Source organism: Polyodon spathula, chromosome 9 (assembly GCF_017654505.1).
Source record: "Polyodon spathula isolate WHYD16114869_AA chromosome 9, ASM1765450v1, whole genome shotgun sequence".
Taxonomy (NCBI): Eukaryota; Metazoa; Chordata; class Actinopteri; order Acipenseriformes; family Polyodontidae; genus Polyodon; species Polyodon spathula.
This window is the reverse complement of record NC_054542.1, coordinates 250,892-271,725: the sequence shown is the minus strand read 5'-3', so window position 1 is coordinate 271,725 and position 20,834 is coordinate 250,892. Positions and strand designations below refer to the sequence as shown.

Sequence of the window (20,834 nt, the reverse complement as noted above, 5' to 3'; positions counted from 1 at the left end):
CAGGTAGGAGTTAATTTTTCATTCCTCTTTGCTGACGGATCAAAAACTTGCTTTCCCTGTTGCGGTCCTCTGAAGTTCCTTTTAGTTGACCTCGGCGTACCCACAACGTCAGTTTTCAACTGAGGTTGGGAGAACCCTGTTGAACTCTGCGGCACCTCTCTCACTGCAAAAAAGAGGTAGGGAAGAAGCAATGCTCAATGTTTTTTCTCTTGCGTTACAAAACAGCTCAACATCTGCTTCAAGGTCTGATTAAAGCGTTCCACCAAACTGTCCGTCTGTGGATGATAAGCAGAAGTCCTGATGGGATGTATTTTTTATATTTTATATACCTGCTGTAACGTGTTAGACAGAAACAGCTACAGATGGGTACAGCTAATCCGCCAGTGGTGGAGGTTACTGTACTGTACAACCATTATGGCTTCCAGTAGAGGTTTGCAATATCATCTTGTAGCTTCTTTGATTACATAATCTTAAATAAAATATCTAAATTATGTTAATCTAGTTTTGTTTTTTTAATTTTTATTATGTCTCAATCCAAAAAGAAAATGTAGGTGATGCTAAACTTTTAGCCACCATGTTTCACCGTGTGGATCTGCTCCTCAAGACAGTGGCACTGGAACAATTTGGAAAGTGGGGGTGCTGAAAGCCATTAAACAAAACTGTAACCCCTGTATATGATGGAAGCCATGCAAAGCCAAGAGGGTGCTACCGCACCCCAGCACCCCTAGTTCCAGCGCCCTTGCCTCGAGCACACCAGGCTGATCGACTGAACAAGCCCCACGACAGGACGGTGAACAGTTTCACAAAATCAGGTGTCCAGTTCTGTTTGGTCTGTTCGGGCTCACAAAATTACGCCTTTAGTATCACATCTCCCAGCACAGCAATCACATGACCTTAATACTGATCTATTGTAAGAGTGCTCGCTTTGCATCCCGCCACCAGATAGACAATCTGTCGACTGTGATTTGCAAATGTGTGTTTTGATTGACAGTCTGCCGATAGTACCTTGCTAGTTTATTTTTTTATATATATATAATCCAAGTGGAGTAGATGGCACCTATTTTTTTACATCTAGTCATTAAAGTGGGCTCAGAAAAAAAGAGAAATGGACTCGAGGCTGCACCCCCGGGCATAGTAAAGCTACTAAATCACAGATGTACCCAATCAATATTTTGTATTTATAAAGGAGGATTTATACAACATACCAAAGTTAACAGAATGTACACAAACAACATCTTTAGCAGAGTTTGTTATAGAAGAGAATGAAGTACAAAGGGAGCTAGCGGAACTTAAAATAAACAAATTCCCCAGGCCTGATGGAATCTGTCTAGGAAACCTTAGGGAGAGTGGAGAGCAGATTTTTAAACCATCATGTTATATGTTAAACAAATCTATAAACAAAGGAGATTCCACTGGACTGGAAAATTGGCAATGCTTTTCCTATATTAAAAAGACAGGGAGATAAATTAAACTATGGGAACTACAGACCTACAAGTTTAACATCAATCACATGTAAAATCATGGTAAAATAGCAGCATGGTTTCATAACTGGTTACAAAATAGAAAGCAGAGAGCTATAATTAGAGGACAGGCATCAAACTGGAGTAACGTAACAAGTGGGGTACCACAGGGAACAGTATTGGGATCAATGCTATTCTTCATCTATATAAATGACTTGGACCAAGACATAATCAGCAAACTATGCAAATTTGCAGACAACACAAAACTGGGAGGGGTAGCCAACTCCCAATCATCTACTTTAATACAAAGAGATTTGGACAAGATTCAAGCGTGTGCTGACACTTGGCAGAGTAAATCTAATGTGAATAAATGCAAAGTCTTGCACATAGGGTGCAAAAACATTAGTGGCTGCACAGCATGAATAGTAACAAAATAGAGGAGGACTTGGGGGTAGCAGTGGAATCTCTTAAGCCAACTAGACAGTGTGGAGAAGCATTAAAAAAAAGGCAAACAGAATGTTAGGTTATATAGCCAAGACAGATCTAGAGAAGTTATATAAAAATTATATCATGCACTGGTACGATCACACACAGAATACTGTGTACAGTTCTGGTCCCCATATCATAAGAAAAACGTAGGGGCATTATAGAGAGTACACAGGCGAGCAACACGATTAATTCCAGGATTGAAGGGCATGTCATATGAAGATAGATTGAAAAAGCTGAATCAGTATAGCCTAGAAAGGAGAGCCAGAGGCAACTTAATAGAGGTATATACAATTGTCAAAGGGTTTATTTAACAAAGTAACTGCTGATAATTATTTTTCACAGGTCACAGAGAACAGAACCAGGGGCCCTGTTTGGAAGAAGGAGTTTTTTTCACAGAAAGGGTGGTGAACCATTGGAACAGGCTGCCGCACAGAGTTGTTGAAGCAGAGACTATCAGCTCCATCAAGAATAAACTGGATGCTGTCATGAGCAATGCTGTATAACACTCTCTGTGACCTTTAGCTAGCCGTCTGGAGGAAGGGCGGTCCGTTTAGCTACAGATTCCCAGAGGTTTCATTTTCCCTACTACCTTGGTTAGAGATTTTTTTTGTTTTTCCTCTCGTGAGTGCTAATGAACCACGCTTGCATCAAAGCATGGGCTGAATGGCCTTTTCTCATTCTAGAATTACTTATGTTCTTATGTTCTGTTCAGAAAATTTTGAATGTAAACATGATACACCCTATGGTTTTGTTATTATTTTATTTTATTCATAATGTTTTTTATCAATGATTTTTCTTGTTTCCAACAAAATGTGAAATTCCCAGCTCAAATGTCAGCTCATAGCTGCACGAGGATTGAAGACCAATGGGTGAGCTCTGGTTTCACAATCCAAATCCCCTCTTTTCTTATGATTATTCTGATTCACAAGGGGATTCAGGTCTGTATTCCACTTGTCCTCATAACTAGCCATGTAACAAATGGGCAATTTTGTTCACGCAGCCAATCATATGCATAATCTGTGTGCAGTCAGCATTTACAGCTATAATATCTGTTACATTTGGTTCATCCCTCTCTTTGTCTGCTGGTTTAAACAGATTGAAAAATTATGTTGTCTATCAGCCTTAGAAAACCTACACTATAAACTTCAAAACTAATTCACTAAAAATCACACCTAGTGTTAAATGTTTTTGTTCTTTACCAGCATTTTACAGTTAGCCCACTAATTACACAATTACAAAATACAACCCAAACGACTCAGCTTTATGTAGCTTTTGTGATATAGGGAAGACGCCTCCAACTACTATCACATCTACTCACATTAAAAGGGTTTAACAAATCAGCATGTTAATGCGGTTGCATAGTTTACGCTGCTTAACAATCTGTTGCTAAAAAAAGAATTCCAGACAAAACGATAATATGGATGGCCGATAGACACGATGGATCTATGCGCTCGGTGGGTATTGGCCACGTCTGAGCAGCCAGGAAATCTACTGTCGTAGAAAATGAAAACAAGAGAGAAACGTTGTTTTGTATCAGTATTGAACATCGTGTGTCTGTAAATATGCATGAATTTGGTATTCACTTTTTTTTAGCCCCCATGATAAAAATAGAACGTTGATGACAACCTGCAGCAGAAACTCCTAATGGTAATTAATGTTTCCTCTTTGTGTAGTGGGACTATCTGATTGTTGTTCAAACATTGTTCCTGTAGCAGTAATGCCGTCCATACGTGAATGCCGGAGTATCAGCTGTCACTGTAAGCTTAGTTCGTGTTGTTAAAAGGTGTGTTGCTGTTATGTAAGTCATTTTGGCAATATTTTTTTTTTCTTTTAAGTAACGGTAACAGTTGAAATGCATGTGTTAGATTCACACAGGTGACTTTTTTTGAAGAACAAATGTATGTATCACCCCAATAATCAGTCGTGCACATTTGTATACTTCTGTGTAAATGTGGTTATAAAATCACGTTGAATATATTTGCAGTAGTTATTTGATTTTCATCCTCAAAGTTATCTTAATTTCGAGCTGCATGTCATATGTCAGGTTATGTATTTAATGAGTAAAAATGTATACACTATAACTAGAACTTAAATTATAAACAGCAGTGTGTAAAATTACTTGAAACGATGTAGCCGTATTTGGTGTCTGATTGTGGAGAATACATTTTCGGTAATATACTGTATATTTTTTCCACATCCTCTGACAAGAAGAAGCAGTGTTTAACGTGTTATTCCTTTTTTAAACACATCTCCGTCACAACCTCTGTGTGTGTGTGTGTCTATATATATATATATATATATATATATATATATATATATATATATATATATATATATATATATATATATAAACCGCCCATTATAAGCATGAACTGTATTTACAATATGGGGTAAGGAATAGTGGTATAAACCAGCTCCGTGTCTCCTGTGACAGAACTATGATGAGTTCACTTCCTGTGCAGTGCTAGATATTATCCCCCCTGATCTGTGTGGTGTCCTAATAACTGTCGAACAGGAAGTAAACTTATTTTGCCCATATTTTGAAGCAAATGCAAAGGCAGATTTTCATAGTAAAATAAAATATATTTAACTGTAAAATGGCTCATTCCTGCAGTAAAGGTTAATAGTACTAAATTGGTATGTTATTCCATACATACTGTACACATTTTCTGCTTCACATGGATCAAAAGACGTTGTCTGTTCAGATTTTGCTGCATGTTTCTATAAAGAGGTTTGCAATGGAAACCATTGATCAATATTCCCCTCTGATCAATTTCAGTACATTAAAACTGCCCTGCATACCACCATGGATTCTTCATCCTAACCCCAGTGTTATCTGCATTTCTTTTGTGATGTTTTGATTGTGCGTTCTTAGGTAACTCGACTCTGAGTGACTGTACTAAAGGCTCCTGATCATGCTAGATGTTGGAAAGTGGCCGGTGTTTGCCCTGCTTCCACCAGAGGAACTGAGGTTGATTCAGCAGGCATGTGTCTATGGCAGTGCTGGAAACGAGGCCTTCTATGTTACTGTAAACGATGAAGTGAGTTGGTTAATATTAGGGGGATGTTTTCTTTTGGAGTTTAGAATAAGATTATCCAGGTTAAGTTGATCAGGCGCTTTTATTTTTAGCCTAGCAATGTGATAGCAAGTTCACATACCATGGTGACAATTATGACATAATTGAAAATTTATATATTTAAAAAAAATTTATATATATATTGGTGCTTTCCAAACATTTTCACCCCAGTAAATTTGGTCAAATGTAAAGAAAAAATATTGCCCATTTGGTATTCACTGTAGCTTATGACAGCTGTAGATAGTTGAAAGGTCGTGGAGTGGAATTCATCTTTGCTTATAGTAATGAATTAATAAAAACAAAGTCTAAACATGATCTAATATTTTATTATCTATATTCAATGTTAGCAAATATAAAACATTTCCAACATAGGGTGCTCACCCTTTATAACGCTATAGTAGGGAGCCATAGTTACAAGACCGTGCTATTTGTGTTCCACCTTATAACCTTAGTATAAAAGGGCTACTGTAATGGCATTATGGAGTAAATGGGAGCCACGACCCTACCGTGTTATAACTGATTCCGCACTATAACGAGGCGCGTTATAACAGGTGAGCACTGGTAAATAAATGAAAACACTTGTGGAGATGACCTCTACTTGTCGGAACACAGATCTGTTTCTTGTTAGGTCTTTACAATCAATCTTCGACTTCGTTTAGAATTGAATCATTAAAGAATTGATGACCCACGTGAGATCGGTATTGGGGGGCATAACTATCATAAAATGATGTGATTATGTGGACCCGTATCGACTTCCCACAAACACTGTGGGCAATTGTAAGGGTAGGGTTAACATTCAAATCCTCTGGGTGAGACACTTTTGATAATGAATTCCTGATACTCGTGGCTAAAAATTGGAATTTAGGTTATTGTTCCAATCTTATACATGGGTTTTTCTTTCAGTACATTTGTTGTCAAAAGATGATGTAGATCACATTTTACAAATCTCTAGTGTACAAGCTATTGGTGCTTCCAAAAAGACATTTTTCACCCCAGTAATTTGGTAAACTGTAAAGAAAAAATATGCCCATTTTTTATATTCACTGTAAGCTTATGACAGCTGTGTAGATAGTTGATACGGTCGTGGAGTGGAATTTCATCTTTGCTTATAGTAATGAATGGTATAAAAGCAAAACATGGATCTAAATTTGTTATGATTCATTGATATAAATTATCTATATTCAATGTTAGCAAATATAAAACATTTCCAACATAGGGTGCTCACCCTTTATAACGCTATAGTGGGGAGCCAATTGTTTGCCAATTGTCATGTTGATTGTTTTAAAAAGACTTGTTAAATACAATTTTTGGCAGGTTTTTGCTCTTGGCACCAACTGCAGTGGCTGTCTTGGCACAGGCGATATTCAGAACACTATCGAACCCAGGAGAATAGATGCATTGTGTGGAAAGAAGATTGTGTCCTTGAGTTATGGAACAGGACCTCATGTTGTTCTTGCTACTGCAGGTGAGAGGGATAGCAAATATTGTTTGAATCCTTGTTAGTGTGATACATTTGCAGAGGTAAAACTATAGTAGGTCGATTGCTTCTTTATTTTCATATCCGCAAAGTCATTCATGCCTGGTGAGGCTAGACGGAGGTGTGAAAGGGTAAGGTACGTTTTTTCTGGTGCTATTTTATTATTTCCACAAGAGATATGAGATGTAAACTGTGCTAGAGTTGTTCTTGCTGTTTTGTGATGTGAAGGTCATGTAAAGTACTGCGTGGATCATGCAAACATTTACAACAGTGGAGGGAGGCAATCAGTCAATTAATCAATCATTATTTTATATAGCGCCTTTCATAGTGGACCACCATCACAAAGCTCTTTACAAGATGCAGTAAATACAAGAAAATCCATAATACTTCAAATACAAAGAAATGCATAATACATGATATACAGTAAAAAAAAAACATAGCATAATACATTAAATACAGTGGAAAGTACATAATATGTGATTGTAGCATAATACATGAAATAGTACACTAAATACAGAGGAAAGTGCGTAAAACATTAAATACTACATTAAATACAGTGGCAATTAAAAAGACAAACAGAATATTTGCAGGTACCCATTCCATACTGTCACAACTCTCTCGGGCTGCAACGAAGGGTACATTTTGACCTTCGATTGTTCAGAACACATTACCGAAGGAAGGTTAGAAACTTCGATGGTACTAATTTGCATAATTTACTGGTGACGTCACCGTAGCTACTTGTTTATTTGATTGAAAATCCTATTATTTTACAGGTAAGCTATATAAATGGAATGAAACATTCACATGTAGTTTAAATATGTTTTATAGAACAGTAATTGTATTTTTATTAATTTCAATAAAAATAAACATTTATTTACACTTGATGCTGCTTGCAATAGATACAGTAAGCTTGCAGCACCAATTGCAGGGGACTCAGGCAAAACAAAGCTTTATTTAACAGTCCCTGTCCCAAGCAGGTTATTGGTCACATTTTACTAATACTAAAAATATTGATAATATGACCTTACGCTTGTCAAGTGATCCCGGAGATTGGTTGTGCCTCCATGATAGTCGCTTGTACAGTTTGCATTAAACTTTTTTTTTGGTCTTCTGGGCATTTAACAAAGACAGCTGACCACTACCAAGTGAGAGCTGAACTAATGGCACTGCATGGTGTAGAAGCAAGGGCCAAACAGTGTTTTCTTGGCCCAACTTGCTAATGATCTATTTCAAAATGCTAAAGCCTGGGTCTGTCCTTTTGATTTGGGATGGTCATTTGCAAGACTAATGCAAACAACGTATTAAACCCATTTTCTTATCATCTTATAGCTTTATTAGCATTATTACTTGTTAACCATTTGTTGACACTTAACACTATTACATCTAAAAGCCTGCAAAAAATACAAGGAACACAGTGACACAAGAAAATGTTATTTTAGGGTTGTATGCTAGCTTAGTTTTGTTTCTTATATTTTGCTCTGCTGCATGCTTAATTAGGCAGTTGTACTCAAGTCAGATGGGGATATTGGGCCTTTGTAGCTGCTTTTCCCTGGTAAAATATAGTACAGTAATCTCTGGATAAGAGAACATCCCTCGGGAAGCAAGCAAAATGTTCTCTTAACAGAAGACAGAGTTGAGCACCGGACACAATATTCCAAAGCCATTCACAATATGAATCAATAAATACAAATGTATGTATTACTTATATCGTGACGCACGTGCATGAACATATGAAATGAAGATAATAATGCAATAGGCAACGTATGTTAATAAACTATAATAGAATAACTGACAAACTAAATTAACAAAGCATCCCTACATACAGTAACAATGCAGCAGTGGCTCTAACAGTAATTATGAATATAAGAAAGAATTTTAAAGCAATGGGTATTAAAGCAGCAGTCCTACACACATTAAATGCAGCAGCAGCTCTAGATTAGTCTCGCGACAAGTCAGGTTTGAAAAGATTGAATAAACCATTTGAGTTTGATGATGGAGTTACAAAACAGTACTGCTTGAGTTTTGAATTGGTTAGCAACAAATCACTGCCTGTGCCAAAAAGGGGTTCTTTTAAGTGAAGTTCTTGTTCCTTTAGGCAGAGTATTTTCAATGGGACAATTCTGTTTCAGCACAAGGGTGTTTCCTAAGCCGGAGTGTTCTCCACATACCCAGGTTGTTATTCAGCTGTTGGTTTGAAATATCACTGCTACTCATTTAACTCTGTTTTCCTGTCTATTTAAAGCATAGTCCATGTCTATTTAGTTTTCTCTTTTTCTTGCTATACAGATGGAGAGGTATATGCCTGGGGTCACAACGGCTACAGTCAGTTGGGGAATGGCACTACAAACCAGGGGCTGACCCCCGCCCAGGTTTCCACCAATCTACTCAGCAAAAAGATCACAGAGGTTGCCTGTGGCTCCCATCACACCATAGCACTGACCTCTGATGGAGAGGTAAACATCACAATTCTGCTGAAAGAAAGAAGATTCACCAACTGCCTTGCCCTTTCAAATGTAACATTTAGAATTTGATGGGTCCACATTCAGTAGTTTTTCTCCTCGTGGGAATTTTGAAGCCCCAGAAAATTCCTGCACCCAGATCTTTTTTTGTAACTGCTGACATTTTAAAATCAGTCTTTTTGGAACGACAATACACTGCTTGTGTACAGAAGTGAAGCAAAATACAAAAAATGATTCTGGCAGTGCAAAACTGATGTGATATGCATAGGCCCATGCCTTAGTAGTGAGACAACAGTGGGGAGCAAAATTAACTAAAGCAGGAGCCTACAGATGTGATCTATAGATCCCTTTGCTCTTGCTAGCGTTCTGTAAGTACCTTATTCCTTTGAATTTAAGACACACTTTTTAAACCAATTTGTTCTTCTTAGAAGTGGCCTGCATCTTAAATTCGAGTAGAGTGATGCGTGTATTCAAATTGTGACAGAGCAGTAAACAAAATAAGAGGTCGCACTGTATTCAAATTGAATATGCAACCCTTGTAAATTGCAGTAGTGTAGATAAAAAAAAAAAAGTGAAACCAAACCAAACAAAACTGAACTGAAAACACATGACCCTATAGCTTCCTTTTTTTCTCAGGTTTATGCTTGGGGTTACAACAACTCTGGTCAGGTTGGCTCTGGATCTACAGCAAACCAGCCAACCCCTAGACGAGTGAGCAGCTGTTTACAGAACAAGATTGTAGTGAATATTGCCTGTGGACAGCTCTGTTCCATGGCTGTGCTGGACAGTGGAGAAGTGCGTACTCTTTGTCCTCTTGGGGAGACAATGCTGTGTCAGTCTCAACAAACACACAGCTGCAAATTACATTTAAACAAGTAGTGCTGTTTTTTTTAATCGTTTTGTTATTTAAACTGGAACGAATCTGATGCCCTCCCTTTTGTAGATTTGTAAAAAGCAAATATAACAAATCATGTCAAATACTGTTCCTTGTATTTCTAGGCTTATGGCTGGGGTTACAACTGCAATGGTCAGTTAGGGGTGGGCAACAATGGGAACCAGCAAACCCCCTGTAGAATAGCAGCGTTGCAGGGGATCAACATAGTCCAGGTGAGGTGCTCGATCCCCCCCTTCTGTTTTTCAGTTTCCGAGGGTACTGTTTCATAGTGACCTATTTATTCAAATTGATTCAAACTTTAAATTGATTCTTGTAATATGGATGGGATAACAAAGGCCCTAGATGTTAAGGAACAGCTGGGCTTGAGCATTTGTTGTAAGATGCTGTGGATATGCAGTCGTTCTGTTATTAGGTACTGTTTGCATAACTGCTGCAGAAAACTTTTTTTACTCAATTGAACCTTGAGCTGTAATATACAAGTACTGGAGCTTAGTGTCTTAAAGAAATGCATTGTTTTACCTTTGCTGTAGCCCGAGTTATGTGTATTGCAGCAATATATTTGTCCAGATATTTTGGGTCATAAATGAGCAGTGGAAACAGCATTGTTTTAGGATGCATGGTCTGGATACACTAAGAAATGCATTAATATTCCGAATTGTCTTTACTAGGAATGTATCCTTAAAAGGAATGTTACAGACATGTTAACCGTAAACTTTACATAAGAAGCTTGAGGACTGACTCCATTTAGTGTTTGTTGATGGTCTGATCGATTGCTTCCTGAAGCTGACAATTGTTTCTTAATTTGCAGATTGCCTGTGGCTATGCACACACATTAGCGCTGACTGACGAGGGATTAGTCTATGCCTGGGGTGCTAGTTCTTATGGTCAGCTGGGTACCGGCAATAAGAGTAATCAGTCCTCCCCAGTGCTTTTAAATTTGGACAAAGAAAGGTAAAACAGCAACTTAGTAAGCATTTAGTAACATTGTTTCTTTTCAATTGGGAATATTTTTTTACAGTGTGTTAAAGAGCCCCATGTGGTTTAAAATGGTTCTTATACATTTAAAAAGGCTGGGATTGTCAGTTGTTTCCTGTAAAATGTAACACAAGACACCACACCTTGTTAATTGAATTTTGTAATTTTCTATTGAACCAGCTTTGTTTTGACCAGCACTAGGAGCTGAAAACCAGCAACAGACAAGTACAGTTTTAACAAATGTAAAATATTATCAAATTATAGAAGACAGAACATTTGTTTTACATTGTAACTAACTGTTACTAATTGTAAATAATCTTTATCAAAAAACATTCTCGTGCATATTTTCTTCAGCTCAGACAGATTGGATACACCGTGCTTGGCTGCAGCTTTTTTCAGATTATTCCAAAGCATTTCTATTGGATTGAGATCTAGGGATTGCGAAGGCCATTCCAGAACATTTATCTTCGTTTTCTTCAAGAATTGCAGAGTTGACTTAGCTGTATGTTTGGGGTCTGCCAATCAGCCTACGAGCAGATGGTATCATTATACTTTGTAGAATGTTTTGATACATGCTGCATTCATTCGATCTTTAGTCTTCATTGTCTCTAGTCCCTGAACTGCTGAAACGCCCGCGTATCACGATTGAACCACCTCCATGTTTAACTGTAGATACAAGGTTTTCTTCATTGAAGGCTACCCCTTTTTTTTCTCCAAACATACAGTGGTCCATTTCTGGGGGAAAGTTATATTTAATCTCATTGGACCAGAGAATTTTGCTGAAGGATGCTTCAGATCCCTGTTTATATTTCTTGGCAAATTTTCTTTAAAAGTTGTTTGCAGCAAGGTCTACAGCTCCTCTGTGTTTAGATGCCTTTGCACAGTTCTTTTGTGCAGCATTATGCCTGAAGCTTCTGAGTTTTTACGTCTTTGGCTGTTAATCTTGGAATTTTTTGTTGTTGCTCGAACGATTCTCCTACCTGCTGTACCCGTAATTTTCTTTGTCATATTCATTGGTGGTTAATGTTCATTAAATGCATGTATTTAACATGTTTTCTTAACTGATCTTATATTAGGTGTAGGGTGCCTCTACAGGCTATGACTGTATAGTAAGTTATGGGCAGGTTGAGTTTTGTCCCCAGCCCTCTGGTTCTCCTCTTATAGCTGACTGTATCTGTCTTCATCTCCCCACAGGGTGATTGAGGTTGCTGCCTGCCACTCCACACACACGTCAGCGGCCAAGACACAGAGTGGTCAGGTATTGATGTGGGGTCAGTGCCGGGGGCAAGCCATCGTCAGCCCACACTTAACTCACTTCACCTGCACTGACGATGTCTTCGCCTGCTTTGCCACACCTGCAATCATGTGGAGGCTCCTCACTGTGGGTGAGGCTTCCCTTCTAATTGTCAGCAATGAATTGCCATGGTTTCTAGCTGAGATAATTGTTACTGTTGTGGTTTTCAGGAAACTCAAACACCATAACTTGTATGTGATGTATACAGTATAATGCATAATTACCTAATACAGTTAATTCAAACAAACTCTGATTAAACACATTTTCTGATGCTACGAATTTTTCTACATGGTCCCTGATCCTATGATACATTTCAAGTTGCCTTAGTGCTCACGCATCAATGTTATTCCCATGAAGCATTGAAATGAGTGACCAGTGCAAAAAACCTGCACTATCCTTGCAGACAAAAGTGGAGGTGTTGAAAGCGGTGGATAATGCACCACTGTACAAGAACAAATAAAGTTGTTGCTGCAGATTTCAACATTCCTGTGAACACTTTCTCAACCATTCTTAAGAAACAGGATAAAATAATACAGGTCTATGAACAGCAAACTGTGGATGCAAGTTGTCAGCGTTTTTCGATTTTGCACAATGCCCTGATGTTGCAGACAATGTGACAATGCAGACAATGTGATCAGAATGTGTCTGTATCTGGAAGCACTGTAAAACACAAAGCTGAGAAATTAGCACAGCAGCTGCGACATGCAGATTTCAAATGTAGTTCATGCTAGCTTTAACGATTTAAAAGTGCAGTACTGTAACTTACTGATGCCTTTGCAACTTTTGTTTTTATTAAATTGTTTTAGAAATGTTTACTTTTTTATTGCATTTTCAATAACAACTGACAATGTGCATTTGGCCTAGACTCCTGAAAATAATTCTACTGATGACACATTTTTTTCCCCCTGGTATCTTGAAATTCACATCAATGCGAGTTGATTGTATTTAGGTTGCAAATCGACATCGCAAAATTAGCTAAAATGGTGTTGCTCTAACATCCTCGTCTCTGCTTATGAATGCTTTAATGAAATGTAATGTTATGTAGGTAGAGACACTAAGGATTGTTGAGGTGACTAAGGCTGTAAAAGTTTAAACAGGTAAACTGAAATAAATATTCTACTGAACATTAAACCAAAAAGGTAGATTATAGTATCTTGAGTCGTTGTAGAGTACAAACAAACACCTGAAGTGCAGGTGAGTCTGTTTAGTTTATTACTGTGTAAATATGAAAAAAAAAAACTCAAGGTCATTGAATAAACCCAAGATGGTTTCAACGTTTAATTTGTTAAACATACATTTTCATGTGGCAATAAAAAGCAGCTGTACAACACTGTTCCATGAAATGTTTTTCCTGTTTTCCAGAGCGAGATGATTACCTAACAGTCGCCCAGTCCCTGAAGAAAGAGTTTGATAGCCCTGAAACCTCGGACCTCAAATTCTTGGTGGATGGGAAATCTATTCATGTGCACAAGGCCCTTCTCAAAATCAGGTACTGCGCTGTAATGAAGTGCTGCATGTAAATGGGTATTGACAGGTTCAAATCGTAGCTGACTGTACTTATTTACAGTCGTGGCAGTGGATTCACATTTTACTGACACATGGGTACTTGGTTAAAGTAGCTAAATTCACACAGTGTTTTTTGTGTTCCAGTTTGACCTCCACATCTATATATCTATTGTTTCTAACCATGCTGGTGTCTAGTTACTAATTAAAATAAAAAATGAAAACCACGCTACAGTTCAAGAAAACTGTCTGCACAAATTTGTTAGATCAGCAGCCAAGAATATATTTATCCTGTTTAGAAGGGTTTTGGTGCTCAGAATTCTAATACGTTGAAGTTGCCTGCTCTTTGCAATGGCTCTTGGAAATCGCAGCTGAATTTCTGGCTGGCAGAGGAAGGAAGGGACCGTTGGGATCCTGCTTCCTCTTCTGCCTTATATTTTGTCTGTTGACTACAGACACGTCAGGACCTAGCGTTTCAGACTAGGGATACTTTTATAACTATATAAAAAAAAAAAACTACCAGTAGGAGATGGACACAACAAAAATCCATCAATATACATTTTTATTTGCAGAAGACAGGGAGAGATTTTTGGAAGAGTAGAATAACACAAGTCCTCACAATAAGAAGCACATTTTGTAAGAAATTTCTTCAGCCACATGCCCTCCATGGGATGTTAGGTAGTTTTGATGGCCCTCAGAAAGCAGAGGCTCTTGATGTTATTCTCAACACTACTACTTCAGTTATTGAAAATAAACACTGCTATTAATTTCTGCCTGTTATATCACCATGTGTTATAACACATATGTACATATTACATAGAAGCTGTACGTATAAGGCTGTCATTCTATCTTGGGTTTCTTGTGACATTGATAAATCACTCTAGCTAGCACTCATGATTTATATGTGGCCAGAAAGCCTCAATCGAATTACAGCCTTATTATGCTCACTGGGTGTACATTATTCCTTATCTAATATATAGTTGACTCTGATATCAGTGTCATACAGTCATCTGAAATCTCCTCATATTGAATAGTTTGTATCAGAAGGAAGTGACGTTCCATTCGAGTGAGGTAGCCTCCAACACAAACCATCGAGGAGCAACTTTTTCTTTAATGATGATGCACCTGCATAATCCCTGTGTCTCTTTCCATGCACCACACACTGATCTGTCTTATGTACTGAACAAGGGCACCAGAACTGTCACTGATTCGGAAAACACAAACTTGCCTGTGATTGGTCTTTTGCTTTATTAAGTGTGACTGTAGAATTTACATTTGAAATGTTTTATTATTACTATAGTGGCTGTATTATTGGAACGCCCACGGTGCCTTCCTAAAAGCAACATTTATACACCTTTACTCGATCAGGCTGAAAACGTGTGTTGCCTTGAACAACCCTGAGCACCAAGCTTGGTGTGAATTGGAGGGGGGTGGGGTGTAAGCTGTTAGGTGATTGGTCTGGGATGACTCCCTATACAATATTGTATATGTACTACACAAGGTCAGGATGGCATTTAATTTAATTCAATGAATTTCAATCAGCAAATATGCGAGTTCCAGGAAAACTGCTGATACCTCCAGCACTAATGTTGGTCAGCCTATACCTCCAGCACTAGTGTTGATCAGCCTATACCTCCAGCACTAGTGTTGATCAGCCTATACCTCCAGCACTAGTGTTGATCAGCCTGTACCTCCAGCACTAGTGTTGATCAGCCTGTACCTCCAGCACTAGTGTTGATCAGCCTATACCTCCAGCACTAGGGTTGATTTGATCAGCCAATACCTCTACAGCCAGGATATAAACCAAATCATCAGCCACCTCCTAGGGGTTCTCCCAAGAACAAGACTTTCACAATAACCTGCTAAAGAATGTACTGTGAATCATAAAATACATGCCACATCTTGAATATAAATTGTAGAAGGGCCCTGAACCCATTTTAACCCCTTCTGTTGAACGATAGCGGTTTTAAAACAAAAGTTTGTTTGTTTTAAGGTGTGAGCACTTCCGAACTCTACTGAACGAAAACGAGGAAGAATCTATAGAGATCCAGCAGTTCTCCTACTTGGTTTACAGAGCCTTCCTGGAGTACCTGTACACAGACAGCGTCAGCCTTGCTCCTGAAGACGCAATAGGTAAAATAACAAAATGTTACTTGTACGTATTTCCTTGTAGGAAGTCCTGACCTTGTATCCCACATCTGATATGCAAAATATATTATTTAACATAGGGATGTATAGGGATGTTATATAAGTTGTTCCTCCATTCTGTTTTACTAACCATGTGATGGGCAGATACACAACGGATTACTGAAACCATTCTGTGACCCATTTTTGCAAAGTTGCCCCAGCCACGGTGTCAGTATCATTCTGTATCTTAAAAACATTTGTGGTAGTGACTTTGTATATTCAGGGCTACATCAACGCTGTCATGTTTGGTACACAGCTGTATTCTTTGATTTTCTTACTTAAGTTCCATTGCCTGTATTTTCCATTAAAAATTAACCCTTTTACTGTTGTAACCTCTGGCTGTGTCATAGAGACCAAGTGCTTTGACATAGACTCAGTCTTTATGATTTCTAATTATTCTTAAATCTTAATATTTAAATAAAAAAAAAAAAACAATAGTATTTTGCAATATTATCTTTTGAGTCCATGTTGAAAATAGTGGACCGTCTGTATTATCTGTTCAGTATAACAAAAATATATATATATATTTGAATGGAACTTTTTATTCCAGATTATGGGGATATGTTGGAGGTACACATAGCTTTTAAAACTTTTAATTTGATGAAGCAATTCTCTATTTCAATTTGTCCATCCCTATAATGAATATGGACGATACATTCTGGAAATGATTTTTAAATTTATGTAGTACTTGCTGAACATGTAGTGGTACCTATACAAATTCATCCTGTAACAAAGACTTTAGAACAGGACCATCTTGGTTGTGTTCTTTAAAAAAATATATTCTGGTATATTAAATCTGTTGTATTCATTTTAAACAAAATGTTTGTAGTGTCCCCACGTGGTTTCCCTGGTAAAAGCGCAGTCTTGTGGTGTGCAGGATGAGTCATACAGTCAGGGGAGCGCAGGTTCACATCCTGGCTGTGCAGAGTCATCGGCCCTCGCTGGGGGTGCCGCCTTGGCGGTGGCGCTGTCACGGGTTAGGGAGGCACAACCGGCATGGGATGTTTCTCCTCATCACGCTGCGGCAGACCCAACTGGCCAGGCGCTTGATGAGCTCAGACAGACCCCTGCAGGGTTGGCCTTTCCTCTAGAAGCTGGTACACGAACATCCTCTCTCAAGTTCCTGGGTGTAAAAGAACCAGTTGGCTAGGTTGTGGGATTGGAGGATGCCTAGTGAACATTCAGTTCTCCTGAGCTGTGTGGAGAATTGCTGCGGTGAGGGGAAAAAATAATTGGACATTCTAAATTGGGAAGAAAATCAGGGTTAAATAATTGGCACTCTCAATGGTGGTGTTGTTGCAGGGCTCCTGGACTTGGCCAGTTATTACAGAGAAACTCGGCTGAAGAGGCTGTGCCAGGAAACCATCAAAAGGGGAATCTCGGAGGAGAATGCCATCACACTGCTATCAGCAGCAGTCAAGTACGAAGCTCGGGTAGGGTGATCCATTCAGGCTGCACTTAATCCCTGTAAATGTTTGCAAAACTGAGAGATTAGTTGTCCCCAGCCATTATGACACTGGTACAATAGAGACCCATGTCGCCACTAACACTGAAGTAAGGAGCAGACAAAAAGAAAAAGGTCTGTGTCTTTAGACTTGTTGAAGGGTATAAGGATCCACAGGAGTTAGGGGTATTAGTTCAAGTGTACTGCAATTATTTTCAATTTCATTCTATAGTATGATTTTTTTATCTGTTTGCAACTTGGTTCCATAATTTATGTAGCCTTCTGTGCACGCAACACCCAAATGATGATGTCGCTGCAGGGACATAAGCCTTAAAAACTAGTCTAATTTAAGGGGCCCAAATGTAGCAGTAGAAGAGTATTGTGTTGTTTTATTAAGTTGATATCATTTTACAGAAAATGCCAGTAGATTATGATTTTTACCATTGACTTTTGAGGACACTGACTCTTTTAGACCCTATAGGGAACTAATTCTCCATCTAAACATCACAGGGTGCTGCTTCACAGCTAGACAATATATTTTTGGTTGAAACAGCCTGTTTTGTTTTAGGCCTACATATCGGTATGTAATCAAATCAAGAATACAAAAATCTGTATTTATGTAACTCGTATATGTATAGACCTGCGTATTTACAAAATGTCAATAATATTAAAATAAACACTTTTTTCAATCAGCTATATGCCCTTGTAATAAGCAATGGCAAATATTCTGATCTACTATACTGTGCGAATGAGTTTAGTTTGAATCTAGTCAAAACACTTGGAATTTGACAACTGAAGTTATTAGAAAACACCCATTATGGTTCAGAACCTCATCAAAATGTAAGGTGATGGTAGGCCTAATGAAAAACTCAGTATCAGAAGAGTTACACAGAACACGTCGGTAAACTGAATTGTATGAAATATAGTATGACTGGCTTAAAGAATAAGTAGCGGGGTTACGAAAAATATAGCGTTGCTTAAATAGCGTACCTGGAATTTTGCTTTTCGTTGTTAACATCCTGACAACTTTTTTACACCTATAACTTTAAAGTCTGTTTCAAGTGGCCGTCAAGGACCACAGACAAGAGGGGGAGGGGGAGGGGGAGGTCCAAAAAGTTTGAGAACCACCGATTTGAAGGACAGATCTCAAATCCCAGTGCACTAGAGCAGCCATTTTGAAAACAGCTTTGAAACAGACTTTAAAGTTATAAGTGTAAAAAGTTGTCAGGATGTTAATTAAAAAAAACAATTACAGGTACGATAAACAGTTGTAGCAACACATGGGGACAGATAACGTTATATTTTTAAAAACCCGGCTACTTCAGATTTACTAAGCTTTTTTTCTGCAGTGTAATTATCCAGGATAAGGGAAGGAGGTTTACAGCAAACATTGTGTTTTTGGTTGTAAAATATATAGTCCCTGGATTTTTTTATATTTAACAAGTTTACATCTTATAAAATTCAGGATTCTTATTTGAATGTCTCTACTGAGAATAAGCTTAGCAAATCTGCCATGGGGAAAAAAAAAAAAATCTGTTTAATTTATATTCTAAAACAGGATGTAATATAACAATTTTCAAAACCATACAGAACTACAGTTTTTTGTAAAAACACATTTGATAATAGGAAGTTACTTGAGATTCCTACTATGGTTATTCTGAGCTGCAAGGAAATACTGCCTGGAGCGTTCAACTCGTCTCCTCTGGTCTTCAAGTGTATTTCCTGTTGCATGAAACTCTGATATTCTAGATATCGTCCCAGTACTTTGTGTTTTGTGAGAAAGGCAAGTGTCTGTGACTGTGGATTTTAGTATACCTACATGATATATGCAGTGTTTAGGTACTTCTGCGTAATAATCTGTATCAAGAAAGGAACCATGTTCAACAAACAGAATTCTTCATTTCTAGGACTTAGAAGAGTTTTGCTTCAAGTTCTGTGTCAATCACATGACAGCAGTGACTCAGACACAGGCCTTTTCAGAAATGGACCATGACCTGCTGAAGAATTTCATCAGCAAAGCAAGCCGATACGGAGCTTTCAAAAACTGAACCCGTCAGCTCTGGCCATGAAGCAGCATCGAGCACTGGAAGCTGGGTGTGGTGAGCAGACATGCTGTATGTATAGTTTTGAATGGAACTGTTCAGATCTTTTCCCCCCGGGTTGTGTCATGTACATGATTGAAGTGAAGGAACTTGATGGAAGTAACTACTGAGATTATACTGGGACAGAATTTTAGAGACATCCTGCTTTAGTATATGTATCTCCTATTTTAATAAATGATTAGTGTCACTTTGTTAATTGCTAAAGGGCTGTATTAAACTTCAACAAACAGTACCAGGAGAATATGTAAATATGTAAATAGCAAGCAACCAACCTGCATTTGAAGTTTTGTCTAAAAACGTGCCAGCCACAAACAATGGGGCCTGGTGTAGATAAGCAAACATTTAACTAACCCTACTAAAAATTGAGTGAGAGTGTGTTTTGTTTGTTTTTTTTTTAAACTATGCGTATTTAAAATTTCAACACTGACAAAATGGGACCCAAAATTAGATGGCTCTCAAATTTAAACTGTATTGAATAATTTACTAATATTGTTTACCACATACCTTTGACAACAACAGCAAACAAGTGTGTAAATATTTAAGTGTTACAGTAAGTTGGTAACTGAAAAAAAGAATCTATTTTTTTCAGAGAATCAAAACTGAGATAGTAAATGATCTGGGTCAACAGATTTAACATGGACAGCAGCTTGGGAGCTAAGCAAATCGATGGTCAGCAACAGATAGGACAGAAAACCTTTTTTCTAATCTGTTTTTGTACCGAGTTTAATTTTTTTTAAACTTTTATTAAAGCATAATTACTTACATCTTCTCCCCCCAGCATTTAATAACTAAAAATCCTGTTCTATAGCAGGGGTTCTCCATGAATATTTTTGGTTTGAAACCAAGGCCTATTTTTTATTTATTTTGACACCTATCAACAGGACAGTAGATCCTGACTGGTCTATGGTAGTTATTCTTAAAATCAATATAAACATTGTTTATTAAAAGCTGTCCAGTTGAAACAAATCTGCAGTTGTACTGGTAGCGTAACGTTTTAAAAATACACTTATTAAAATAAAGTTGGTTAATTATGTCATTAAAAGGAACAGATCCCTCAGTAAAATGCTATTGGTATTGACTAAGAGAAGGATCACAAATTGCTAAAAATCTACCTTAGTTCTCTGGAAAACAAACAAATGCCTGTTTCCCACAATGTATCATGTACCTCTCCTTCACTGCTGAATCTGTTGCATGTGATTTTTTGTCAAACAGTATATAGAAATGTTATCATGCCAACAGATCCTGCTGATAGTGTTGTGTATTACAAGGTTCTTTTTACATTTTCTAGCAAGATGGAAAATAAACTGAGCTCTCAGAAATCACACTGTAAATGTTTTTTTTTTGTGACTTATTTTCTCATATTTTACCCGATGCATGGTCAATGAAATCTGAACTATTTTTTCACAATATCCAATTTGGAGAACACAGTGGTATATGAGTTATAACACCCCATACTGAAGCCCTGAAAGTAG

The 20,834-nt window shown here is 37.8% G+C and overlaps 1 protein-coding gene across 3 annotated transcripts; it reads left to right on the top strand.

Annotated features, from left to right (window-relative positions):
- Positions 1 to 3,291: 3,291 nt before the first annotated feature.
- LOC121321339 (RCC1 and BTB domain-containing protein 2-like) lies at positions 3,292 to 20,705 on the top strand. Of its 3 annotated transcripts, none has more exons than XM_041260233.1 (12): positions 3,292 to 3,596; positions 4,825 to 4,990; positions 6,341 to 6,491; positions 8,790 to 8,956; positions 9,599 to 9,757; positions 9,962 to 10,069; positions 10,666 to 10,808; positions 12,027 to 12,217; positions 13,489 to 13,615; positions 15,623 to 15,762; positions 17,119 to 17,249; positions 19,168 to 20,705. In XM_041260233.1, exons 2-12 carry the CDS (start codon positions 4,865 to 4,867, stop codon positions 19,306 to 19,308), a joined length of 1,584 nt encoding a protein of 527 aa, XP_041116167.1. In that variant the 5' UTR covers positions 3,292 to 3,596; positions 4,825 to 4,864; the 3' UTR covers positions 19,309 to 20,705. The 3 variants fall into 3 exon arrangements, with proteins under 3 accessions (XP_041116167.1, XP_041116168.1, XP_041116169.1); XM_041260234.1 differs by lacking the exon at positions 3,292 to 3,596 and adding an exon at positions 3,644 to 3,732; XM_041260235.1 differs by lacking the exon at positions 3,292 to 3,596 and adding an exon at positions 3,656 to 3,747.
- Positions 20,706 to 20,834: the final 129 nt, after the last annotated feature.